General features: G+C 49.2%; 1 protein-coding gene across 1 annotated transcript in view; it reads right to left on the reverse strand.

Annotated features, from left to right (window-relative positions):
• Nucleotides 1-2394: 2394 nt before the first annotated feature.
• Nucleotides 2395-24499, reverse strand: part of TG (thyroglobulin) — a 232967-nt gene continuing 210862 nt past the window's right edge. The window contains exons 44-48 of the mRNA XM_006879275.1: nt 20033-20214; nt 19488-19595; nt 6034-6168; nt 4103-4293; nt 2395-2504 (exon numbers count right to left, since the gene is read on the reverse strand). Coding sequence (XP_006879337.1) covers nt 2395-2504; nt 4103-4293; nt 6034-6168; nt 19488-19595; nt 20033-20214 — 726 coding nt within the window. The remainder of the gene's footprint in view (nt 2505-4102; nt 4294-6033; nt 6169-19487; nt 19596-20032; nt 20215-24499) is intronic.

Below are 24499 nucleotides of genomic sequence, written 5' to 3' on the forward strand. Positions count from 1 at the left end.
AGTTCTCATGTGCAAGTTGATTGAAACCTTGATTTTAATTATGTAAAATATTAAAGTCCACTGGAAGCCTTGATTTCAATATTATAAAATCAGCACTATGTAAAAATGGAGAATGACCACATTAGATCACAAAATACACCATTACATAACTGTCAAATGACTTCATTACTTAACTGGTAAATGACATCAGCACATAATTCTGAGTTCATCATTAAGTAACTGTCAAATTACTTAGAGTTGGGGCCCAATTGAGTTAACATATAACCTTAACCATCACCTCTGGTGTTACTTTTATCTGCTACCTTGGCATCGGTTACTGCCAGATGTATGTACCCAAGGCATATACTATTCAATATTCATGATCATTATAAATGGGAAACATCAGGTTACGAGTTGCTACGTGAGGAATGGGTAGAGTGGTATGGCTAGGGTCAGCCTGTAGAGGGAGCTACACAGAAGACCCTCTCAACACCTGAAGCCTCTTTCCTCCCTTGGACACTCAAAGCTCAGGGAGATCTTGGAGTATTCCTGAGTACTCCTAGAGTATTCCTCTGGACTCAGTCATTCAGATCTTGGGATTCATCTGCTTCCCACCGCTGGATACATCAGGTGTTCCAGGTATAGCTGCTCTCAGTGACAGGAAGGTAAAACACCGTTCTTGGTGCTATTTATTCAGTCTTCTGTCTGTGACCCATCAGCCATGGAATCCTTGGCTAAAGGTGTCATTATGGCCCTTGATGGTCCATGAATTCTGATGGCCAGGGCACCTGGTATCACCTCCAGGGCAGCAGCACCTCTACGACCCACGTCTAGGCCAGCCTGGCTCCAGGCTCAGCAAGAATGGCTCCAGAGACAGGGTGAGTGGATTTGAGTCTTCATGGTCTTGGGAAAGCGGGTTAGTGACAGTCTGTCAGTTGTCTACCAAATAACAATGTTTTCTTTTGTCTCTGCTAACTGAACTCATCGTGTTGCCTGCTCCAGCAGATGAAGGATACCTTGTCTAAGTAGATCATGGTAACTCGTTGGTCTAAAACTGGACACGTGATTCAGGTCTAGCAAATGAGAAATAGGGGGAATGCTTCTGGAAACTTCTGGGAAAAATTTTCTCTCAAGAAAAGAATGAGGCACTGGAGAAATTCTCAGTACTTTTAGGAGAGTATGAGAAGCTCAGAGCTGTGACAAACATGAAGTGAGACATCATTCATGCAGTGAAGATGGGAAAAGGAGGGTTAGAAAGCATTTGGATCACTGAGGACATTGCTAAGCTGTGGACCATGCTGGACCCACCTTCTTCTGCTTGTATGCTTAGTTAAGGCACTGGAGCTGGGCATTCTGCTGCTTGCACTGAACCCCAAGGGGTAGAGTGTGCCATGCGGGTTAGAGACTATACAGCTTTCACTATTCTCAGCAGGTTCTGGAGGACATGCTATCTGGCCCTGGATCCATTGGAGGCCAGAAAGGAAGCGCGTCAGGAGACCAAGCTGGATGATCTGATCCTTCACCTCCTCCCCACGTGAATCTAGACACATCTTCTCACTTTCTATACCTGCAAAATGGGGATGATAACTCACATGGAAGGGGCTGTTACCAGCATCTGTCTTTACTTTGGGGTGTGTGTGTGTGTGTGTGTGTGTGAGTGAGAGAGAGAGAGAGAGAGAGAGAGAGAGGAGGGGATATAGGAGAGAGAGTGAGCAAGAGACTTAAGCAGAAGAGTTGCCTTCATGAGAGGGTTCCTTAGAAGAACGAGTGATCCCACCAGTTCCTCTTCTCTGAACACAAGTCCACCTAATGCTTTGATGCTTCTATGTTCTTACACCCACCTCACATCCAATCCAATCATGTCAATTCTAGTTTCTAAAGGTTCTGTCCCTTCTCCAACCTCCACTCTCCAGTGCCTGAGTTCAGATCTCATTGTCTCTTATTAGAATATTGAATCAGGCTAATTTGGTTTCTCACCTCCTTTCTGTAACACTTAGGAGTGAATCTTTTCTAGCACACAGTAGGGCTGTGTCCCTGGAACCTGCTATTGTTAGATCCCCAATTCACATTTTACTGTAAACATCTATTTACCTACATTTCTCTCTTTTTTTCAGGTCCTGGCCCCTGTTCCCCAGGACCAAGCCCACTGCTAGGTATACAGAGGACTGGGGATATTCTCTGGAATACAATAGCAGCATGGGACTCAGCCTCGGGCAAGGTGAAGACATGACTTGGTGTGACCCAAGAATTTTGTAGAATGAACAAGTGAGAGCCACCAGCATGCACTGCATGTAGATACTTTATTGAAGCTTAGTGATTGTTTCAGAGGACCAGGTGCCCGTGGTGGGCAGCTGGGAGTCTAGCGCGGGGCTGGCAGTGGTGACCACCAGTTGGCAGGGCGGGTCTCAGAGGCGTTCACTTGCTGTAGGTCTTGGAGCCTGGGTCCAACAGCTCTTCTTTCAGCCCAGAGTCTGTCTGCAAGTCCTCCTCTCCGCTCTCAGCTAACTGCTGACCCTTGGCTCCAGCTGAAAGAAAAGGGATGTGGGCAGCACGCTCCAGGCCTGGATCATGTGCCCCCACTTGCCGTTCCTTTCCTTTTGGCCCAAAGAGACTCTAGCCTCTAAAAGGCTTTTGCCTTTAATATTCTACAGAGGGTAATTTCTAGGATATCAACCCCAGATTGATCAGCTAGCCACAGAGACATACTGAAGGAAGAATATGGCAGTTGCCCCACCACCTTGGTCACTTCCTGAGAAACTTGATAACATCTAAGCTGGTCATATCAAAGGCCAGACCAGACAATGGATCCTGATAAGAGTCTGAGCTTGGAAAAAAGGTGCCAAAACCTAATTTAATTAACATGTCAAATTCTGAGAAATACCATCTTAGTCCTCCCCAGGACCCCTATAAAAAGGAAACCCCCCCAAACTGCTAGGTGGTGCTCCATTTGGATTCTGTCTGCATGCCGTGTGGCTGGGTCACTTGGCGTCCCTCTCAGACCACACAATACGGCCTGTTCGTTTCTTGGGACCAATTCCTTTCTCTATTTCTCGCCCTCGCCCTCATGCTCTTTTTTATATCTAACACATACTTAGGACACAACTGGACTTGCTTGTATCAACAGAGAACTACCTGGCAGTGGAAGCTAAAGACATAGTTAATTCTAAAATGAAGTTGAGACACGGTCACTTCCCTGCTTTGTGTTCCAATCCCATTTGTCTCCATTTGAAGGACACCTGCCATTCTGAAACCTCCAGGCCAAACATCACCAGGCACACCACCCACGAGACGTCTCAGTCCCTCCAGGGACAGGTGACCCCTCCTCCCATGGGGTCCACTGACTTGGGTGCAGACCTCCAACATGACACCAGGAAAGCTGACAGGGATTCACTAGGTCCTGTGAGTCACTCCACACTCTGCTGGAAGCTTCTTTTTTTTTTTTTTTTTTGGCAATTCAACGTTATAATTTAAAACCCAGCCCACTACAAAATAAAATAAAAAAAATGTGTGTGTGGGTGCTGGAAGCTTCTTAAGGACAGAAGTTCCACTGTGCTCATCTCCAAGGATCAATGCCCTCATATTTTTAAAATATTTTTTTAGAATCTCTGCTACCAACAAACAAAGGAGTCTTTGGATGGTGCCACTAAGGTGCTCTTTTGTTGAAAAAGAGGTTAACGGTTCAATTCTATCCAGAGGCAAGGTAGAAAAAAAAGGCTTATGAATCTAGTGAAATGTCAGCCTTTGAAAATGGTAGGGAGCACAGTTTACTTCTCCTAAATGGCAGCTGCTTCGTTTTATAGGTGAGCTAAGTTCTCTTCAACAGGAAGGTAGAAACATCCGCATGGTAAATCCCTTCCTCAAGGATTTTTATTCAGTTTGGGGTTTTCAACACTCTAAGCTTGAAACCTCATTGTTGGCTCCCCATTCAACCCTTCCCCTTCCCTCCGGCCATAATCTCTCTGAACCTTGCTTTCTTCCCTTCCTGCCCCATGAGGACAGGTGACCCTCAGCACAGAGGAGCTCCCCTTCCCCCCACACTCCCACAGGGCCTTGGGTGAGCCTCCATGGAAGCCACAGAATCACCATCAGCCCTCCCGCCCCGTGCTGGCTCCGGGCCCTCTACCTGCTGATGCCTTCAGCTCCTGGATGTATTTGGTCCAGAAGGAGCAGTCGGCTTTCTTCAGGCCCTGTCGGTTGGGGAGCAGAGAGCTGAGCTCCTTGTAAGTCTCTCCACCATTGGAGGGGAGGAAGTCGGGCCAGGCAGCTGCAAACTCAGGGGCCCTCCGGGAGAACTCGTGGGGGTAGTTGGGGTTCCTGGAAGAGGAGAATAAAGGCCGTGAGACAAGCTGATGTTCCTCATTGGGACCACATGCTGGATGAACTTGGCCTCTGAGGATCAAAGTCAGTTATTGGTAAGTGCCACCACAGGGCTGGAACTCACTTAACCTGACTTCAGGGGCCACACCCCACATCAGGCAATTTCTGAAGAAGAAGGGAGGGCATGGACTCAGAACCCAGCATACCACTCATGACTTAGCATTGCCCTCTCACCCTCCGGACACTAACAAGGTCGTGGAGTCTACCCTGGTCCATGCCGTGGTTAAAGGGCTTGGCTGCTAATCAAAGTTTGGTAGTTTGAACCCACCAGGTGGTGCATGGGAACAGGATGTGGTAGTCTGCTCCCATAAAGATCACATCCTGGGAAAACCCACGGGCCAGCTCTACTCTGTCCTCTAGGGTTGCAATGGGTCAGAACCGAGTCTGTGTCAGCAGGTTTAGTTTTCTGACTCTGGGCTTTGACTAGGTGGATGGTGCAGAGGACTAATTCCCTCAGCTGCTAAACCAAAATCTGGAGGTTCAAATCTACTCAGAGGCACGTTGGAAGAGAAGCCCAGTGACCGACTTCTGGAAGACCAGCCACAGAAAACTAGAGCCTGGCTCTGCTCTCACACATGGGTCGCCAGGAGTTGGAGTTAACTCTGTGGTAGCTGGTTTCATTTTGATCATTTTAACGTAATTTGATAAACCCAATTGTTCTCAGCTTGAGGTAACTGTGCCTGCCAGGAGACATTTGAAAATACTAGAAACATTTCTGGGTTGTTTTTTTATTCCAATAGTGGGGAGATACTACTAACATTGAGTAAACAGGTAGATGCCAGAGATTCTACTAAACCTTTTATAATGCACAGCACAGCTCCCCAGTAAGGAATTACCCAGACCCAGTGCCAATTGTGTGGAGGCTAAGATGGTTTGAGTTGGAGCAATGAAATACGGCCCAATTAAAGAGTGTGAGATTGAAGCTTTTCTCCATGAAGATTATGTACACAGACATGGCTTTGATTAGAAGGGGAGCTGGACACAGATGTACTCATGCTGGGTGGTAGCAACCTCTGAGGCAAAGGATGAATCTGTTGATGTAAGAGATGGCCTTGAACCCCTGAGGCTATGGCCCTTAGTCACCCTTCAAGACTGGACTTGAACTCATGCCTGTGGCTAAGCTTTCAACTCAACAATCAATTCAGGTGAACAGGACCGCCAAGGAGGCACTCACTCCTAATAACAGTCAATGTTATGAGACCAAAGGAGTTTGCTTCGGGGCATGTTCATAAGGCGGGGAGCTATGGTGGCCTAGTGGTAAGAAGCTGAGCTGCAATGTTGTCGAAATGCTGTTCAAATCCACCAGCTGCTCCGTGGGAGAAGGATGAGCAATCTCCTCCAGGGTGATTAATGGTCTCTGAAAACCCAGTGGAGGGTCCGCTATGAGTTGGTTTCAACTTGATGGCACACAACAACAACAACAACTACAACTACATGCTCATAAGGCGGGAAAGGATGAGTTGAGATTAAAACCACAGGGCACAAACGGGAAGTGTGCTGTTACACTGTCAATTCCAATCAATGTTACAGATCAAAATGCACGTGAACAAACGAATAAGAAATCAAATTGCTTAGCTAACTTTCACTTAAATAAAAAATATCAAGAAAGGCATAAACCTGGCTCCTGTGTTCTGATGGAACTACAGTGATGGAGTTGAGAAGTGGTGTCTCACTCACCCAGATCGGACGAAGTTGGAAAAATACTGCATGATCTTCAGGGACAAGCTCTTCTCCTCCCGAGTGAACTGCCCCTCGTAGGCGGGGTGGAAGGGAAGTCCGAAGGCATACTGCACGTCCGCCAACAGTTCTAAGCTGGAGGGCGGAGGGAGGAGAGGGTGAGAGTTAGAGGCATGGAGAGCAGGCCCTCCTCCCCTCCAAGAAAGAATAGACCTGTCCCTCCTGCCATTACATCTGGAGTTCCCTCTGTTGCTTCCTTTTAGCTTCACGGTGCCCCTTGTGTCCTATGGGTTCAAACTGAACACGTAAGTCTCATCAAACCACCCACTTTCCATGAAACAGGCAACTTCCCAAGAAAATGTCTTTTGACCATATTCCAACCTTGAAATCTATTGCTTCTTTGAATATCTCTGTCCACCATTCACTGGGGGGAAAAGAAAATCAGTAATAAAACTTGTCCATAATCTGAGCCCGTTCTCTCACCAGAATGAGCTCGGGTAGATGTTGTGCTCACTGGAAGGCGGGCAATTTGAAACCACCAGTTACTCCCAGGCAAAGGCACACAGTTGGAATCCAGCCGCTGCTCCACAGGAGAAAGATGGGCAACCAACTCCCCTGCGATTTACTGCCTCTGACGGCTCGGCAACGGGTCTGTTCTGACTCAACAACAGCAGCAACAACGCAGGAGAAAGATGCTCCACAGGAGAAAGACGCGCCGTCTTCTCTCGGAAGCCCAGCGGGATCTGATGCCAGCCGGAATGGACTGGACAGCAGTGGGTCTTGGTTTATTTCCCCACCGGCCATGACATTAAGTCTTGTTCCACTTTAACTATCACCTTCACTACTCCTCGAGGTCGGTGAGCATGCACGTTGTCACCCCAGCACAGGCTCTGGAGCACGGGGAGTGCGTGTGCCCCAAGAACCCACTCAGGGACTAAGTTGAACATTGTGGGGCAGCGGGAGAAAGGTCTGGAAGCCACATCAGCAGGGGGTATGAACAGAGCTGGAGCTGGCACTGGGGGAGGGGGGTTGTTTGAGGGATATGAGCCCCAGGAGAGAATGCTGTGAGCCCAGGAAGATGATTAGATGCGAAAGCAGCAAGCACCTCCAATTTCTCAGATGAGGAAAATAAAGTCTCCTGATTTCCCCAGAGACACACAGCAAGTTGAAGAGGAATGTTGGGCCAGATCAGGTGTTTTCTGTGAGGGGGACATTGAGAGACTGGAGTGTCTAGACCTGGATCTTGGCTTCTCTGTCTTCAAGACCAGACTTGCCTGCTTCCCATGTGCTGGGCACCCGGCGGTACCAGGCACGAGACAGGGAGCAGCAGTGTGTGGTACTCTGCAGAATTCCCAGGCGACATTCTGAGGCTCAGAGACACACAGGGACAAACCTGAGACACGGGGCCAGGATCAGAAACCAACGTCTGCGTCCCGAACCTGTGTCCTCTTTGTCCACCTGAAGATCATTGAAGAGTGATGCTGAGCCCATGGTCAGTAGTGTTTTAAGATTCACAACATGTGAAAGAACTCAGAACAAGAACAACACCAGGCGGAGTACTGTACAAACAAAGCCATAAAGGCTTCCCACTCACACACGTGGTCACGGGCAAGCCCCCCGTCTGGCAGACAGCAGTGACCTGGGAGAGATACTTACCCTCGATGCAGCAGTGGGAACTCGGGCTCAACGAAGTCGTTTCCTGTTGTTTCTCAAGGCAAAGTGTTTTATTTTTGCAGTTCTAAAAATTTGCAATCAAGATGACCTAGGTTAAATCATATGGTTCCCCAAGTTGATGTGCTTGGCTGGGTTCAGTTTTACTGCTTGAAATACAACTTCCTGAAAACCCTCAATGGGAACTCGACTGCTCTGATGACCTGGATTACATAAGCAGATCAATCTTAGCTGATAACATTCCTTTTTGATTTTTGCTCAGTAAGGTCTTAAACATTCTAGAATAAATACACTTTGGTGGTAGTCCACTGCCGATCTCTTTCCAAACCTCTGGGAGGACCAGGTACTCGCACCTGCCTTCCTTCTTTTGCTGTTTCTCCTCTTCAGAGAGGACTGTTAAGAGGACCGCTCAGTGAGCATTCGGCTGTAAACCGCAGTGGACGTGCTTCCAGTGCATGAGACTCTCTGTGGATTTTTGAACCTGTAAACCTTTCTGAGTCTGCTCATCTTTCTCTCCCAGAGCAGCTGATGGATTAGAACTGCCCACATTTCAGTTAGGAGCTCCATATGTCAGTCACTGTGCCCCCAGGACGCTGAGGGTTCAGCCATTGTCACCCCTATTTACTGTGACGCTCTCACAGTATGAACTGGTTCAAGCAGCTTGGTTGAACACAGTACAGGAAGCTGCTTCTCACGCTCGTATCTTCCTGGGATGGCCAGGAAGCTGTCCTCACACAGGTCAGACACCGTGCAGTCTTGGTTGGAAGGCGCACTGCTATTTGAAGATCTTCTCCGATGGCATCGTGTGGGAGTGTGGTGGCCACTCTGAGGGTTTCTGTAGCACCTGGCTGCAGGCAACATGCCTACTTTCTGGCCATAGGCTCTTAACAGTTGAAATTCAAGCTGACCTTGATCTTGACTTACCTCCGCTCATATCAGCGCTGGGCTAAGTGAGGGTCCACACCACCTCCGCAGGCACCCTTCTCCTGGGGAGCAGCGGAACAGGGCTGATCGGGCCTCTAGTTCCACTGCCCCGGTGGAGAGGCTAGTCAATGTCCTCCCTACTCAGCTTTGGCTGTCCCTGCTGAATACTGTGAAGCTCCGGAAGGCAGATGTATTTGTCTTCCATCACTACAACAAGCATGAGCTCTCTGACATTTCTGGAGGTGTGAAGTCTTGTATTGCTTCAGACTGGAATCAGGCGTCAGCAGGCTACATCCCTTTCCAGATATTATGGGGGAAACGACTGTTCTTGTCAGAGTAGTAGCGCCATTCAGCTACTCGTGGTTTCGATCTCATTTCTTGTTGGCTGTAAACTGAAGCTGTTCCCAGCCTCCAGAGCCTCTTGGCCTCTGTGTTAATCTTCAACACAACCACCTCAGGCCAAGGCCTCATAGCGCACCTTTCTGGCATCATGTGTTGTCCCTCTTCTCTGTTTCTATGATATGTGAATCAGTTAGTTTTCCCCACAAGACCACGGAGCATCTCAAGATCTCTACCACAGCCTAGCTTGGTCTTAACTAAGCACTACTCCTAACTCTAGTCCTAAAACCAGACCAAACCCAGGGTCTAGGTTTACTGAAACCCTACTCTTGACCCTAACAGTAGCCCTCACCCTACCCCAACTCTCTCAACAAGTTCCTTAATTATACTAGAAGTCCTTTTGCCAATAAGGTATTCACAGGTCCCGGATAGTCCAATTACTAAATGGGCATTTTGGAAGGCTATTATTTTACCTTCTCTACGTTTCCTTGTCTACCAGTTCTTCCAAAGAAAGCTGCATTCTAAGAGGTGGGGTGTTCTTACCAGTTACTGTTGAACTGGCTTCCACTCATGAGGACCCAATGTGCAACAAAGTACAATAATTCTGAGACATTCATTCTTGATTGTAATGTAGTGAATAGTAATACACTTTCAAGATCTTCGCTTTATGCCCTAGCCCAGTCATTTCATGATAGCGCCATCCTGAACAAGATCAATAACCTGCCTGGGCATCTGTAGCCTCATCAGTAAGACGGCGATGTGGACATGGGACACAGGTTAGTCACGCAGTACTGCAAACCTTTGGTGGTTTCTGGTTCACATACCCACTGCCTTTCCTCCTCTTGTGAGTGGCACATGATGGGCAGGCGGTCCTTAATCTGTTGTCTATTATAGGGCTCTATAGGGCTACACATGCCCTGCCATTACATGCACAACCCTGGAAAACTGAGAGCATGTGCACTTTTCTTGGCAGAGGTGTTATAGTTTCCATGGTTTTCTCCAGAAGGCCTGCAACAAGGGTGTATGATTTAACCACTGACTCCCAGGGTTCTGGGAGGATCCAGTTTTGCAGCTTTCACCAATTTATAGGTGTAAATACTCACAATGTGGCCAATGCCACGCCATTGACCATGACATTGGAAGACAAGTGTGCCATTGGCTGTCACAAGCTGGTGAATGCTTAGGAATAAACTGCTGCTGTTAGTTACAAGGGAATCTCTACAGTTTCTGAAATACCATTGCTTGGTCCTACATGATTTTCACAATTGATGGCTTGCCATATTGTAGGGATCTTGAGATTCTCTGTCTGCGACCCTGGGAGGCTAAGGGGCTCCAGGGAGGAGGCTGGGCAGCCCAGCCGATGGGTCTGTTTACTTTCACAGTCTGTTGTGTCCAGGCTCCTGGTTTGTTTTTTTCCTTAGCAGGCCTGATTTTTATCAGGATGCTGGAGTTATTTTGAGCAGTCTAAGGCAGACATCTGGAGGAGGGACACCCAATGGCAAGCTGTAAAAGAGGGCTCAGGATCGGAAGACCAAGCCCTCAGCGAGGCACAGGCTGAGTCCCCAGATCCAGTGGAGGACGAAGAGGGGATTCAGACGCAGCATCAGTAGAGGAGGACTCAGATGAACACCTTGGGGCTGAAGGTAAAAGGAAGGACCCATTGCTGAATGTGCTTGCATGAGGGTTTATGCGTACCGATTCGGCTGCTTTCTTCTGTGCTGAGATCATCACTGATACATTGTACACTTGAACCTATCATGTCACAGAGGTACATGTGGCCACGTTAGTATTATTTACCATCGGTCTGTCATTTGGTGACTTTGGTCGTAATATCCAGATGAACTTTCTCCCAATCTGACATCTATGGGTCTTACGCTTTGTCCAGCCGTGGCTCTTCTCATTGTCACATAGAGAGAAAAGGTGGGGGCTAAGAGAGGTCTCAATGTCATCTGGGCAAGCACGGGGCAAGTCCACTTCTACCAATGACGTCCTGAGCCTTGTGTGGCTGTTCTTCTAGAAAGTGGCCTGATAATCCAGCTTCTCACGGGGTGTCTTTGGATGCTTATGAATAAGCTGCCGCTGTTAGTTGCAAGGGAGTTTCTACAATTTATTACACAGAATGAAACACTGTTGCTTGGTCCCACAACGTCTTCACAACGGATGGTGCAATCAAGCTGGTGTCGAGGGGACTGATGGTACGCTCGGGCAGGTGTCGAGGGGACTGGTGGTATGCTCGGGCAGGTGTCAAGTGGACTGACTATGCTTGGGCAGGTGTCGAGGGGACTGACTAGCAGGTGTTGAGGTACTTTCCAGGTTAGGAGCTCACATAGCACAGTGGCAGGAATCATTCTGCTGCAGCCTGAAGGTTTTTATGGGCTAGTTTTTGGATTGATGTCCTAGTCCTTCTTTATCTGAAAGCTTGATTGGAACCTGTCCACCATTGGTGGTGACACTCTTGACACCTGAAATATTGATAGTATGGCTTCTAGTATCACAACAACACGCAAGCCAGCACAAGATGACAAACTGGCAGATGGGTGGTTGGAGTGGATAGACAGCAGATGAGAATCCATCTCTAATTATCCTCCAGAGGGGAGCTATTGTTGCCGATGTTAGTAAACTGAACAGCCACACAGCTCTAGTCAGGGGTGTGTGTGTGTGTGAGGGTGTGGGGGGGGTGTGTAAACCTGCTGTTAGTTTGGGTTGCAGGATGAGAATATCTTCTGGTGAGGGCTCTGGGAAAGCAGACATGGATGCCAGGATTGAGCTAGGCATCTCCTGTGTCCACTCTGAATGGAGGCTGAGGGTAAACTTTGACCACGATGGCGCTTGTGTCAGGAGCTCATGGCCTTGTGGGAAATGGAGAAATGATGACACTTTTGAAGTAAATTCTGCATGATAGAACTATTAGCAAAGTACACAAGAAGAGAGAGAAAACAGGCGCTGCTTGTCCCAGCTGTAGACAGAGAGGAGTTTACAGAGAATGACAAACAGGAGGTCCCATGTGCCCTGGAGTTGAGCAGGAGGCGAGTGAGGGGATGAGTGTGGAAGAGATAGGGGTTTGCTTTGCTGTGGAGGGAGGAGTCAGGATCTGCTCTTGCCTGAGAAAATCAACAGTATGGAGCCTCTAACCACATGATTACAAGAGTGTTCTATCAGCATAAGAACTCAGGCCAGAGCTTGAAGGCCACATCTAGAGCAGCGGGGGTAAGCGCACTCATTCACTGAGTTGAGCTGGTTAACATGCAGACCCATCTTTCATCAAGCTTCAAAGACTGTTGATCCCAATGGAAACAAATGGTGCATTTTCCTCCCTTGGAGGCTCTGGGGCTTTGAGCTGCAGGAAATGCATACACTTTGGGTCAGCAGCGCATCTCCCAAGGCTGTACCATCAGAGCCCCCTACTCTGTAATCGTGAGTTACAAGTTCCATTCAGTAAGCTCACTGGAGGGGTGTGGGAGGCAGATGTGCTGGTGATGCAGGTGCAACAGAACAAAATAAAGGTTCCGATGGCTTTCACCCCATCCACCCCGGCAAGGTCAGCTCAACTTAGAGGAGACAACTCCTCTCTAATGGTTTTCCATCCTGAGGGTCTCGTTTCTGGCGTTACCTGGAGCAATGCGCTGTTGCTATGGGAAGTTTTTCTGGACAAGTTTTTCCAAAACAGACCACCAGGCCTTCCCTTCTTAGTCTGCCTTAGCCAGGAAGCTTTGCCAAAGCCCGTCCACCATGGGACACTCTGCTGGTATGTGGACTGCCAGGGGCATAGCTTCCAGTGTCATGACGACATAGAAACCACACAGGATGGCAAGTTGGTGGATGAGGAGTGGGAAGGAAGGCTGGCCCTGAGAAACCACACATCACTGCTCGTGTTCAGAAAATCGGATTGTGACTCTGACAGGACCCTTCCTGCTGACTCCAAGTCCCATCTGGCCACGCCGTCAGTGTACAGAGCACCCAGCCCACACACAAGCCAAACACAACTACAACCGCCTGAGATAGGAGACGGCTAATGAAAGAAACCCGTGATGTGGGTGCTACTCCTAGGGCTGGCAGTCACATTCACGGACGTTTAGGGCCAATGAGAGAGGTAACTCAGGTCATGTCTACACAGACCGTGCCTGGCTCAGAGCTGTGCTGAACTGAGGGTGGGAGCTGGGCTGAGCCTGGTGCCCCCTTCACGGTGAGGACAAGCAGGGAGAGAGACCAGCACTGCGGTCCATGTGCATCTGAGGGTACTGGTCAGCCAGCCCACGGGATCCGAGGATTCCGTCCCAGTTGTTCTGGCCGCAGGAGGAAGTCTGTTGACCTCATCCTCATAAACTATACTCCCTTTCTTATCTCTAGTCCACATCTCTGGATAACTTCCTCCAACGGAAACTCACGAACAGGAGGCTTGAAAGCCCTTGGGCTTCCCAGGAGGATTTTGAGCTTCTAGAGAACGAGGTCGTTTAGGAATGCTGTTGCTGTCATTCCTGTTAGGTGTCATCAAGGCCTTGGGGGAACCGGTCAACACCATCCCGTCAACACCATCCTAATGACCTCTGCCGTGCTCAGGCCCATTGTGGCTCGGGGACAGAGTCGGGAACTGCGCTGTCTTTGAGCAAGTCTAGTACCCCGAGGTTCAGAAGCTCCTGTGAATCATGAAGAAGGAATTGCACGCCTTACAAAGGGCTTTGCAAAAGGATTCACTCCACTATCCTTTAAAAGATGAGCTCCTGATTTACGTGAGATAATACGATCCCACCTGTGGCCCCATGTGTCATACTTGTAATATTCCTGTAATTCCCCAAAGCCTCACGCAGCTGTGTGATGTGTTGCTTTGCAGTACAGCTGACACTGACATCTGATTTCAGGAATAGCCGGAGCCCTAGAATCCCTCCACACAGCATGGGGTTTGCCGCTCAAGAAAAAGCATGTCTTCTAGCTCAACAGGTCTGTTCTCACCAGCGAGGTGGTGTGTTTACTCTGAGTCAACTGTGCTTATGGCAACAGTGTTTATCATTTTCATGATACTATCCAATTAAATTAATCAAATACTGTGCAGAAGTCCTTGCTTTAAGAACTCAAAGCTGTAAACAGAACATCTTGGTTTTTACTCCGTTTTGTGAGAAGTCCCTGCATCCAAAGAATGAGAAGCAGGTGTCCAAGCTTTCCCAGTCAGTGGGACACAACATGATGAAGGTGTACTATTGTTGGTAGGTTCCCTCGAATCCATCCCATCTCACTTCACACCCGATGGAGCTGAACCACCCACAGGGGATTCTATGATGACATCTTTAAGAGCAGATTGGTGGGCTTTTCTCTCGTGGATTTGACTTGCTAACCTTTCAGCCAGCAGTTAAGCACTGAACTTTTGTGTCCAGAGCTGTAAATCTTCACAGACTGCTCATCTTTCTCCCTCAGAGAGGCTGGTGGATCCAAACCACTGACTTTTTGATTGGGAGCCCGATGTGCCACGCACCAAGCCACCAGGCCTCCTTCTAGTAGGAACAGACCATCCAAGAATCAACGTACACACGGGCTTCAAGGTGCTTTCTTACTTACCTGTAGTGAACAATTTCATCTGGGTTTCAACACATCAAAGATGCAGTGAGACTGCTTACTACAGATGAGTGAGGAAGTGCAACTAAACCATGTGTATCTTAGTTTAGACGCGTCTGTCATTGCTAATGGGTTGTAACTGACTCACAGTTGAGCAAACCACACAGGCGATTTCCCATCTTTCTCCAAGGAGTCCATTCTGGATTCTGGATTCAAACTGCCTAAGAGGCTTATCCTTGGTGTTAGATGCAGGACACCCTATGAATGAGGACATCAGGGCTTCGTGATGCATACCTTGCTAACATTCCATACTTGGGTGTAAGAGAATGTTCTGAGTATAAGAGACACTCAGCAACAACTCACCAGATCAAATTGAAGGGCACATAGCCTGTAAAGCCCTCTGAGTCCTGAGACTGGAACACTGCTTCAGAAAATGACTCATTTCCATTGGGGAAAAAACCCTCGCTAATCTCACAGCGTGCAAGCCCAGGGACTCCACTCAGGAATCCAGCTTCTTAATATTTTCTTTGGTTTGCTAACCCTAAGAGATTCACCAAGATCCTCAGTCAAAGAGATAATATATTGAACATGAAATCTCTAAGTCTCATGGAATGCACAGAAATTAGAATTCAAATGTTTTTCGATCTAGAATTTATAGCTGTGTTTTCCAGGGTCAAGAGAAGTTATAAAAGAGGAAGAACTCTACTCCTTGAGTTATACTGACATTTTTCCTCCCAAAGCTTTCCCGACAACAACCACAAAAATCACTTTAAATTAAACCCAAATCTACTGATGACCAAACCCATCCCACTGGCACTCCCACGGGAAGGAGTCATTACCCGGAGTGGACGCCTCCTTTCTCTCCTGCAGAGCAGTGAGTGGGTCTGAGCATATCACCCTGCAGTCTGCAGCCCAACACCTAACCCATCCCAACACCTGGGCTTCTGAATTCTGAACAGTTCTGAACAGCTCCAACGCACCAGTTGTTTACCTTACATTGTCTTGGCTCTTCGGCACCCTTCCAGCACTCACTCATGACTATGGTCCAAACTGACAAATAGCTGATCCTCCACTGGGTGCCCGAGGCCATGCATCACATGGGAGGGCACTGCCCATCCTTCTCCTGTACAGTTGTTGGTGGATTCGAGCCATCTTTGGGGTAGGAGTTCCAGCTCTCTGTGAACTTTCACACCAGACCTCCTTTTCTTACTATAGTTGTTGTTGTTGTTAGGTGTTGTCGAGTTGAGAATGGACTCACAGTGACTCTATAAACAACAGATCAGAACCCTGTCCTATCCTGTGCCATCTCATCATCTCTGACACACTCGGGTAGATGTAATTATACCCATTTGATAGGCGGGACAACGGAGGTTTGAAAACATACCCGCAAGCAAAACTTCCATAAGTGGATGAGATGGGATTGAAATCGCAGTTGGTTTTACTTTAAACGATATGGTCTTCGACTCTCCAGACTTCCTTTCCCCAAACTGCGGGATAATCCAATGTTTTAGGAGAGAGTCCTAGTGGGTGCTTAATCTCAAAGCCCTATTCTGACTGCTATTCAAAGAGAAGTCAAATTCCATCCATTGAGATTTGGGAATGAGATCACAGGACCCAGGGAATGGAAAGCATTAGGACAAAGCTCCAAACACAGGGCCATGATTCAAGCAGGTGAGTCCCACCCAGCTTCATGATTAAGGCAGCTTTGCCTCCTGTCTCAGCCATGATGTCTGTTCTTTTGGGCCTTCATTTCAGAGGTGGGAGTGACAGAAACAGTCTGCGTGGGCAGTCAGAGGACCAGTGTTCTGCCATCAATTAGCAGCAGTCTACGAAAGTGCTAATTTATTGTGTTTTGCTCACCAGCCATTGCCAGGGGAGCTAACGTATGCAGCAGCGACGGAGGCTCAAGGCAGATGGCTGGCAGTGCGATCACACACATATATTTTAAGTACCTAGATTTGAGCCAGGAAGAAATGAAGAGTGTGACAGCTTTAGAGTAAGAGAGACGCCTTTTCTGGTGGAAAAAAGACAAGCTTGCCAACACGTCCAATGGGTTAGTGTCTGGATTCATTCATCCATTTGGGTAGCTGGCGATGGGGTGCGTGCCATGGGGTGGCTCTGACGCACGGTGACCCTGTGCATGCAGAGAAGAACTGCTCCTTGGAGTTTTCAAGACGGTGGCCTTTTGTAAGCAGGTCATCAGCCCTTTTTTCTAAGATTCTTCTGGGCTGGCTCAAACTACTCATCTTCTGACTAGTAATTGAGTGCTTAGTCCCCGCATCCCGGGACTCTGACGGCACCTCTCTGGGATTGTGGTGGGGGAGAGACTTGCACCCTGACAGTTGACAAGAATGCTTTATAATGAACAAGAACTAGCAAGATGCTCTTGACACTTCCTGCTTGGCAGACAGCATTCTGTATACAAATTCTCACAATCTCCCTCTGCCAAACCCGCTGCCATTGGTCCTAACTCACAGCCACCCTACAGGGCCGACAGCAGTCTACAGGGCTCCCAAGGCTAAATCTTTATGGAAACGATAGCCACATTTTTCTCTCAACAAGCTGCTGGTGGATTTGAACTGCCAACCTTTCAGTTAGGAGCCAAGTTCTATAACACTGGGGCCCTAGGCTATGAGCACTCTTCCTGTGCAGTATCACTATTATCCCCATATTCAGCTGAAGTGATTGTGTCACCAAGAAAGGCAAGTCCCTCACCTAAATCACCAGGCCAACAAGACTCAAGGTGGGTTTTGAACCATGGAACTTGGTGCTGAGTTCCAGCTCTTAGTCAAGAAACACTTTTGCTTTTATATAAATAGCAACACGGCTGCCTAGACAAGTGTCTGATGGAGACTGGCATCCCGGAGACTATGGCCCTCATTCATCCTTCAAATCCAGGACAAAATTTGACCCTGTGTTTCAACTTCCAGTCAAATGACAGGCAGGCCTATAAGGTAACCATTAACACCCGGCTTGAAATGCCTGCTGCAGAAGATCAAGTACTGAGCCTTCAATAGTGATTACACCTCAACAATAAGGAAGCAAAAGTCCTCACCACCACTGGGCCAACAGGCAACAAGTTAGATGGAGAAAGGATTGAAATTGTCAGTGATTTCGTCTTACTTAGATCAACAATTGACACCCTTGGCTTCAGTAGTCAGGAGACCAGGAGGCATATTGAATTGGGCAAGTCAGGGACCTGTCCAAAATGCTGAGGAACAATGATGTTAGTCTAAATGACTAAAGTGTGCCTGATTCAAGTCACGGTCTTTTCAACCACTTGCTGTGCATCTGAGAGCTGGACAATGACAGAAGAATTGATTCCTTGGAATGTTGATGTTGGAGAAGAGTATCGTATATCCCACGGACTGCAGGAGAACACACAGATATGTCTTGGAAAAGGTGCTACTTGGAAGCAAGGATGGTGAAGCTTCATCTCTTGTTCTTGGAGGACAAGGTTCAGATCTATTGTCCACAAGATCACTGAGTTGTAATTGACTGTAGGGCACATAACCACAATAACAAGAGTCCCTGTGTGCAAGGAGGGTCCCTGGCTTCTGGGGTTCCCAAGCCTTGGGGAATCAGGACGCTGTGTAAGTCCTGTCACGTAGGGTTTTTTGTACCTGCACAGAGGGGCTATGTCTGTTGACCCCAAAGGGGCATAGAAGCTCCCTGTCAACAAATCACCGGACTAGCCGGGCGTCGAGAGACTGGGTTCTGTTCAACCACTCCTCGAGGGCCACTTTGATGGCAGGTTCCACACAGACCACCTGGCCCTGCCATTCACCAGCTCCTGGGCAGTCCCTGTCACTTCAGAGGGAAAGAGGGGTCCAGGGACACTAGTGATCCTGTCTGCAAGTGGACCAAAGCTTCTGTTTTGTTCTCTTCTTACTTCTGTTCTGGCTTTCTCACACTGAATGTACATCTTTATTTTTTCCCCATGGTAAATTTTGGGGTCTAATTGAGTAGGTGGGGGCTCACTGTTTCTTGGTCAACCTCTCATCTTCCATAGGGAAACATGAGTGATATTCCTGACCAGCAAACCTCCCGTGTAGCTATCATCTGTCTGCAGCGGAAGCTATGCTGCTTGAACTGATTCCAGCAGATGCTTCAGACTAAGACAGACTAGGAGGAAAAGCCTGGAAATCTATTAAGCATCAACCCATGAAAACCCAGAACGGGACTCATGAGGAGAGTCACACTCTGAAAATTGTAACCAAGACCAGTGAACAATTTTTTTATAAAGTGTTGCGAGGGAACCTGACAGTATTGAAAGTACAATAAAATTAAATCAAAAACAAAGCCAAACACACCGCCCCCAAGCCTTACAGATCACAACAATCCAACCCGTGGTGGGTTGTGGGGATGGTGCAGGCTGGGCAGCGTGTGGTGCTGCAATGAATTGGTGACTCCTTGGCAGCTAACGGCAGCAGAGGGTTTTTGAGGTTCTCACGTTATAGGAACATGAGCTGTTGAGAACCTGGCATCTAGGAGTGTTGCCGGGCTTCTCCTTGATCCATCCCCCCACCCATGGATGGGCACAGACCACAGCTCACAAGGGCTCCCTTCATGTCCCCCCACACCAGGCACTCTCTTCTCCAACACTTCTCCCCGACAAGTCTCCTTCCAGAACTCTCCCCAAGCCTGGATGCTGTTGTTTGATACCAGGAGCTGCACCGGCTCAAACCCGTAAATAGTTCTCAGATGTGAGATGCTGGTTTTACTAGAAAGAAAGTCCTGGGCTTTGGAGGAGGCCTGGGTCACTGCTGTGTGGTCATGCAAACTCCTGGGACCTCAGACTCCTCAGCCGTAAAGAGAGGTGACCATTCCCGTCTGTTGGCCACATGTAGACTCCGAGTGTCCCCACGTCAACTGGATCCTCTATTAGAGGGGGCTGGCAAACCACACGTGCAGCGACAAGGACTGAGGAAGGTGCCTGTGCTCGGCCCCACGCCCCTGGCCACTCAGCTCCTTACCTGCCATGACCCTGGCTGCTGGGAACGTGGTACATGAAGACGTTCCCTCGGGCCTGCCGTGCCCAGTGGCCGGCCATGGCGATCACGGGGCAGGTGATGAAATAGTCTCTGGTGAGAGGAGAAAGGAGTTTGGTTATGAGCACCATGGGGATAAGCGAGGGAGCTCCGGTGGCCTAGTGCTAAGAAGCTGCACTGCAATCCCAAAGATGCGTGGTTTGGATCCACTAGCTGCTTCCTAAGAGAAAGATGGGCAATCTCTTCTTGTGCTATTTGCTATCTCTGAAAACCCATTAGAGGGTCAGCCATGGTCACCTCCACCTGGACGGTACAGAGCACCACCAAGGGATAACAGGATGGTACCCTGAGGTGGGACTGGGGCGGGGCGAGGGGTTGGGGGACAGGGTCTATACTGTGGAGGACACTTGTGAACGAGGCTGGATGCCGTGGGCCCGAGTGTGTCTGGGATGGAGTTTGCCTCCTCCCTGTGGCTTCCCGGGCCCCACTCCCCATTAGACCCAGCAAGACCCCCTCCACGTGTGGCTCACCGCGTGGCATTCTCCAGCGCCCGGGAGAAGGAGGCGTAGTCATCCGTGGAGTGCTCCAGGTTGTAGTACCACGTGGCAGCAGCCTGCACGCCCGGGTCCACGTCCTCACCACCCAGGGAATTCTGCAGCGCCTGGTAGAAGGCGGTTTTGCTGCTGGTTCTCCCTTGCCTTTCCTCAAATTGCTGCCAAAGAGACACAGGATTTCCGGTCAGATCGTGATTGACCTGGGTGGGCAGGGCTTGTCTTCGAGTTTTCTCTGGGCGGCAGGCAGCATGGTGGCCAGTGCATGGGTGCTGCATGCAGATGGCCCAGGTCTGAATCCGAGCTCTGCTTTGCTCTTGCTGTGTAGCAGAGCAAACTGCCTACCCTTCTCTGCCTCACCTTTCCCATCTGAACAGTGGGTGCATGGGAGGACACCTCCTACCTAAGGTTACTTAACCACCAGCAGCCAGAAAATCAAGAGATAAAATGCATGGGGAAAGTCAGCTGTCAGGGGCCTCTCCAGAGTACTTAAGAGCAAAGATGTCAGACTGGAGATTAAGTTGCGCCTGATCCAGGCTATAGTCTTCGCAATTGAGTGCTATGCATCAGAGAGCTGGACAGTGACTAGGGATGATAGAAAGAGAATTGATGCGTTTGAGCTGTGGTGCTGGAGAAGAATGCTGAATATACCATGGACTGCTAGGAGAACAAACAGATTTGTCCTGGAGAGAGTGAAACTGGGCTGCTCCTTGGAGGCAAGGATTCTGCAGCTTTGTCTGACATACTTTGGGCATGTTGCAAGGAGAGACCAGTCCTTAGAGTGGGATGTCATGTTTAGAAAGTGGAGGGACAGCGCAGGAGAGGAAGACCCTCGATGAGATGGATCGATTCTGTGATTGGGGTGGTGGGAATGAGTGTGTCGGAAACAGCGAGGTTGGCACAGGATAGAATGGCGTTTGGGGCTCTTGTACATAGGGTCGCTATGAGTCTTAAGTGACTTAATGGCACATGACAACAACAATGCCGGTCTCCAGGCCTCTCCTCTGAGATCTCCGAGGTCTCCAGTAACCATCCTTTGAGTTAGCAGTCGTCTCCTCCTCACTCATTGCTGTCGAGTTGGGGCCGTAGCCGACACTCCAGCAGGTTTCTGAGGCTGTACATTTTATGGGAGGAGAATGTTCACCTTCCTCTTGAGTAGCCGCTGGTGCATTCGCACCCCCAGAGAAGCAGCACTGAGGGTGAGCAGGGCACACCCCTGCGGACGACACTCCACCAGGCCTGCGTCTTACGATCTCCATCACCACTTTCCTCAGGGTTGTAGCAACCAGAAGGCCCAAGACATGGGGGGCTGCCCCAACACGCCCAGAGTTTCTGCTTGTCACCGGCTCAGCCCCCTCGTGCGTGGCCAGGCTCCGGTTTTGGGGGGACAGCTCCATTCGGCTTCCTCCTCCATGGGTCAGGATGCGGTTATTTCTGTGCTTTTCTTTCCCGATATCCACACGCTCCATTCAGGCCCCCGTGATCAGGTTCAGGGAGCAGCAGTGCACAGCTGATCAATGTCCTGCTCTCACATTCAGGGGGCAGAGACGGAAAAGAAGCAAAGAAAGGCCAGCCCACCAGGAACGCTGCTAGAATGAAGGGGGCAGGAGGCACTCTGTGCACATGAACAGGGTGGCATGTGATGTGGACACACCCTGGATGAGAGTGTCCAGACCGGAACCTCTCATCTACCCCACCCCCATTTATGCTTGGCCTGCTTGGGAACACCACTCCCCTCGCTGACTCGCTCAGTGCTAGTCCCAGTGAGGATTACCATTGATTTACTCAGACTGCTCTGGTGGGCAACCCCTCCCCCGGACTGACTGCCTCTGAAAACCCGCTGGAGAGTCAGTGATCATTCGGTTCTGAGGCCATGGCAATGAGCTTGCATTTGAGTCCTAGTTAAGACAGTAACATCATTCATTCACCAACTCCTTCATTCCACTTCCTGTGGGAACACCATTCACCCGTTCATTCCAGTCCTGACAGGGCTGTTGCTCGCTCACTCACATGTCAGGTCCTGATGGTGGAATCGCTCACTCTTCATCCTAAGCCTGATGGAAGTATCTCTCCCTCTCTCCTCTCCCTCTCTCTTTCTCTCTCCTTCTCCCTCTCTCTCCCTCCCCCTTCCCCTCGCCCCCGTTGTAGTCCTGACTAGAACAGCTTGTTCACCCACTCTCATTTTAGCCCTGACTCCATTGTTGTCGGCATTGAGAGGGAGTGAACTGGGGTCGCTTCCCTCCACTCAGACCCAGACAAGGGCCAGCAGAGCTCTGGGGAGCCTCTAAGCACAGACTTAGACTCCTTAGCCTCATGCAGCCCACGCTAGGTGTTTACATACTTCTAGAATCTTCTGTAAACAGGGAAGCCTGCTTATCCACACACACACTGGCATGTTTAAATGGTTTCTCTAAACACATCCAAGCACACAAGGGGCCGAGAGCAGAATTCAGTAGTGAGCCCTCCATCCTCTTCTGGGGCTTCTGACCCACAGCCTAGTGCGGCACTGGGACTGTGGCTGTGGATGAACTGATCAAAGGCAGGGCCACGGCGAGCCGGCAAGAGCCGGAGCAGAAGTGCTTGTTATACCCACAGTGCCGGATTTATTGAGAAGAAGTCTAAAGTAAACACAGTACAGAATTACTCTGTTAGGTGGGAATTGTGAGTGTTTGCTACATCAGTGACTCACAAGTATATGTAACCATAGTCTGAAATAAAAAAGACATTTAACACACACATAGATACCCCTCCCTGAAATAGCATCCACAGGACAAGTCTCATGTTTACTACACATAATACATCCTGTAGTTTCCACCCTAATCTGCTCTGTAGTTGTTATTAGGTGCCACCAAGTCAGTTATGACTCATGGCGACACTGTGAGCCCTGTCTCACCCCGCGCCATCCTCACAATAACTTACATGCTCAAGGTCGTTGTGGAAGTCACTGTGTCTGTCCGTTTCTTAGAGGGTCTTCCTCTCCTCTGCTGGCCCTCCATCTTTCCCAGCAAGACGTCCTTTTCCAAGCTCTGCCTCCACTCAACAGCCTCGCAGAAGTGTGTGAGACGAACTCCCACCACCCCTCCCTCTGGGTTCTCTCTGCTTATACTTCCCCCAGGACAGATTGCCTGTTCTTATGACAGTCGGCGGTCTAGTCAGTACTCTTCACCAACACCACGACACAAAGACATGGGTTCTTCTTGTCTGTTGTTTCATTAGGTGTTGTCGAGCCGAGTATGACCCGTAGCGACACTACGAACAACAGCTCTGAGCCCTGTCCTATCCTGTGCCATCCTCACACTCCTGATACAGTAGAGCCCTTTGCAGTAGTCACTGTGTCAATCCACCGGGTCGAGGGTCTTCCTCTCCTTCATCAGCCCCCCCACCCTTCCCAGCACCATGTCCCTCTCCAAGGAACAGCCCCTCCTAGCAACATGCGTGACAAATGTGAGGTGAAGTTATATCATTTTTGCAGCCGTAAAACATTCTGGCTGCACCCTCTCAAAGACAGATGAGGAGATTTCAAAGATTCTAGCTTTCAAGATGAGCAGTCCTAAAGGTTATCGCTTCAGGAAGTGGACAGAGGGTCTTCATCAGCGGTGAAGGACGCACTGGCACTGGGCCTGCTTTGGGCCTGAGACTCTTCTCTACAAAACGCATCAACTGGATGATGTTGTTATAGATTCTTTTAAAAAATTTCTCCCGAGAGTAAAGTGATAATTGTTGTCTATCCTCAAGTCAGAACTGACCCGTAGCTTCTTCAGTGGGTTTTCAGGGACAATTCATCACATGGGAGGAGACTGCCCATCTTTCTCCTGCTGAGCAGCTTCTGGATTTGAACCATGTACCCTTGGGACTGCAGCGCAGCTTCTTACCTCTAGGCCACCAGAGCTCCCTAAAGTGACACTAGCCATGTAGAAATAGTGTGGCATCTGCAAAATGTTCTACTGCAGGTTGTGGCTGTGTTTTGGAGACACAGTGGGTGCTGGCTAAGAGGAATCCCCCAGTTCTTAGCACCAGACATCAGGTTCTTGAGGCAGCAACTCCAGATGCAAACCCTGTCCCCTGCACTGCCCAGCTGTGAGGCTTCAGGCAAGACACTCTCCCTCTCCGAGCCTCAGGTTCCTCCTGTGCAGGATGGAATCACGGCACACTGTGCTGTCTTGAGCCCTGAAAGTGGTGTTTGAAAGCACTTCACTTCAAGTTTGCAGTATTGAACTTTTGATAAATGAGAATCATTGTCATTCACTGTGGGCTTCATGACTCCAACAAGTAAACTGAAGGCTAAACACAACCCAGACCCCTTACTGATAGAGAAAATCTGGCAGAGATGGGGTGAACCTGCCTGCGGGGAAGAAAGCCCTTCTTGTCTTCACTTTCATCTCTCCTCCTCATACGGAGGACAAGGAACTTACTGCACCACTGGGCGAGTACATGCAGTGAGCAGAT

Source organism: Elephantulus edwardii, unplaced genomic scaffold (assembly GCF_000299155.1).
Source record: "Elephantulus edwardii isolate Elephantulus edwardi_28Jun2011 unplaced genomic scaffold, EleEdw1.0 scaffold00003, whole genome shotgun sequence".
Taxonomy (NCBI): domain Eukaryota; kingdom Metazoa; phylum Chordata; class Mammalia; order Macroscelidea; family Macroscelididae; genus Elephantulus; species Elephantulus edwardii.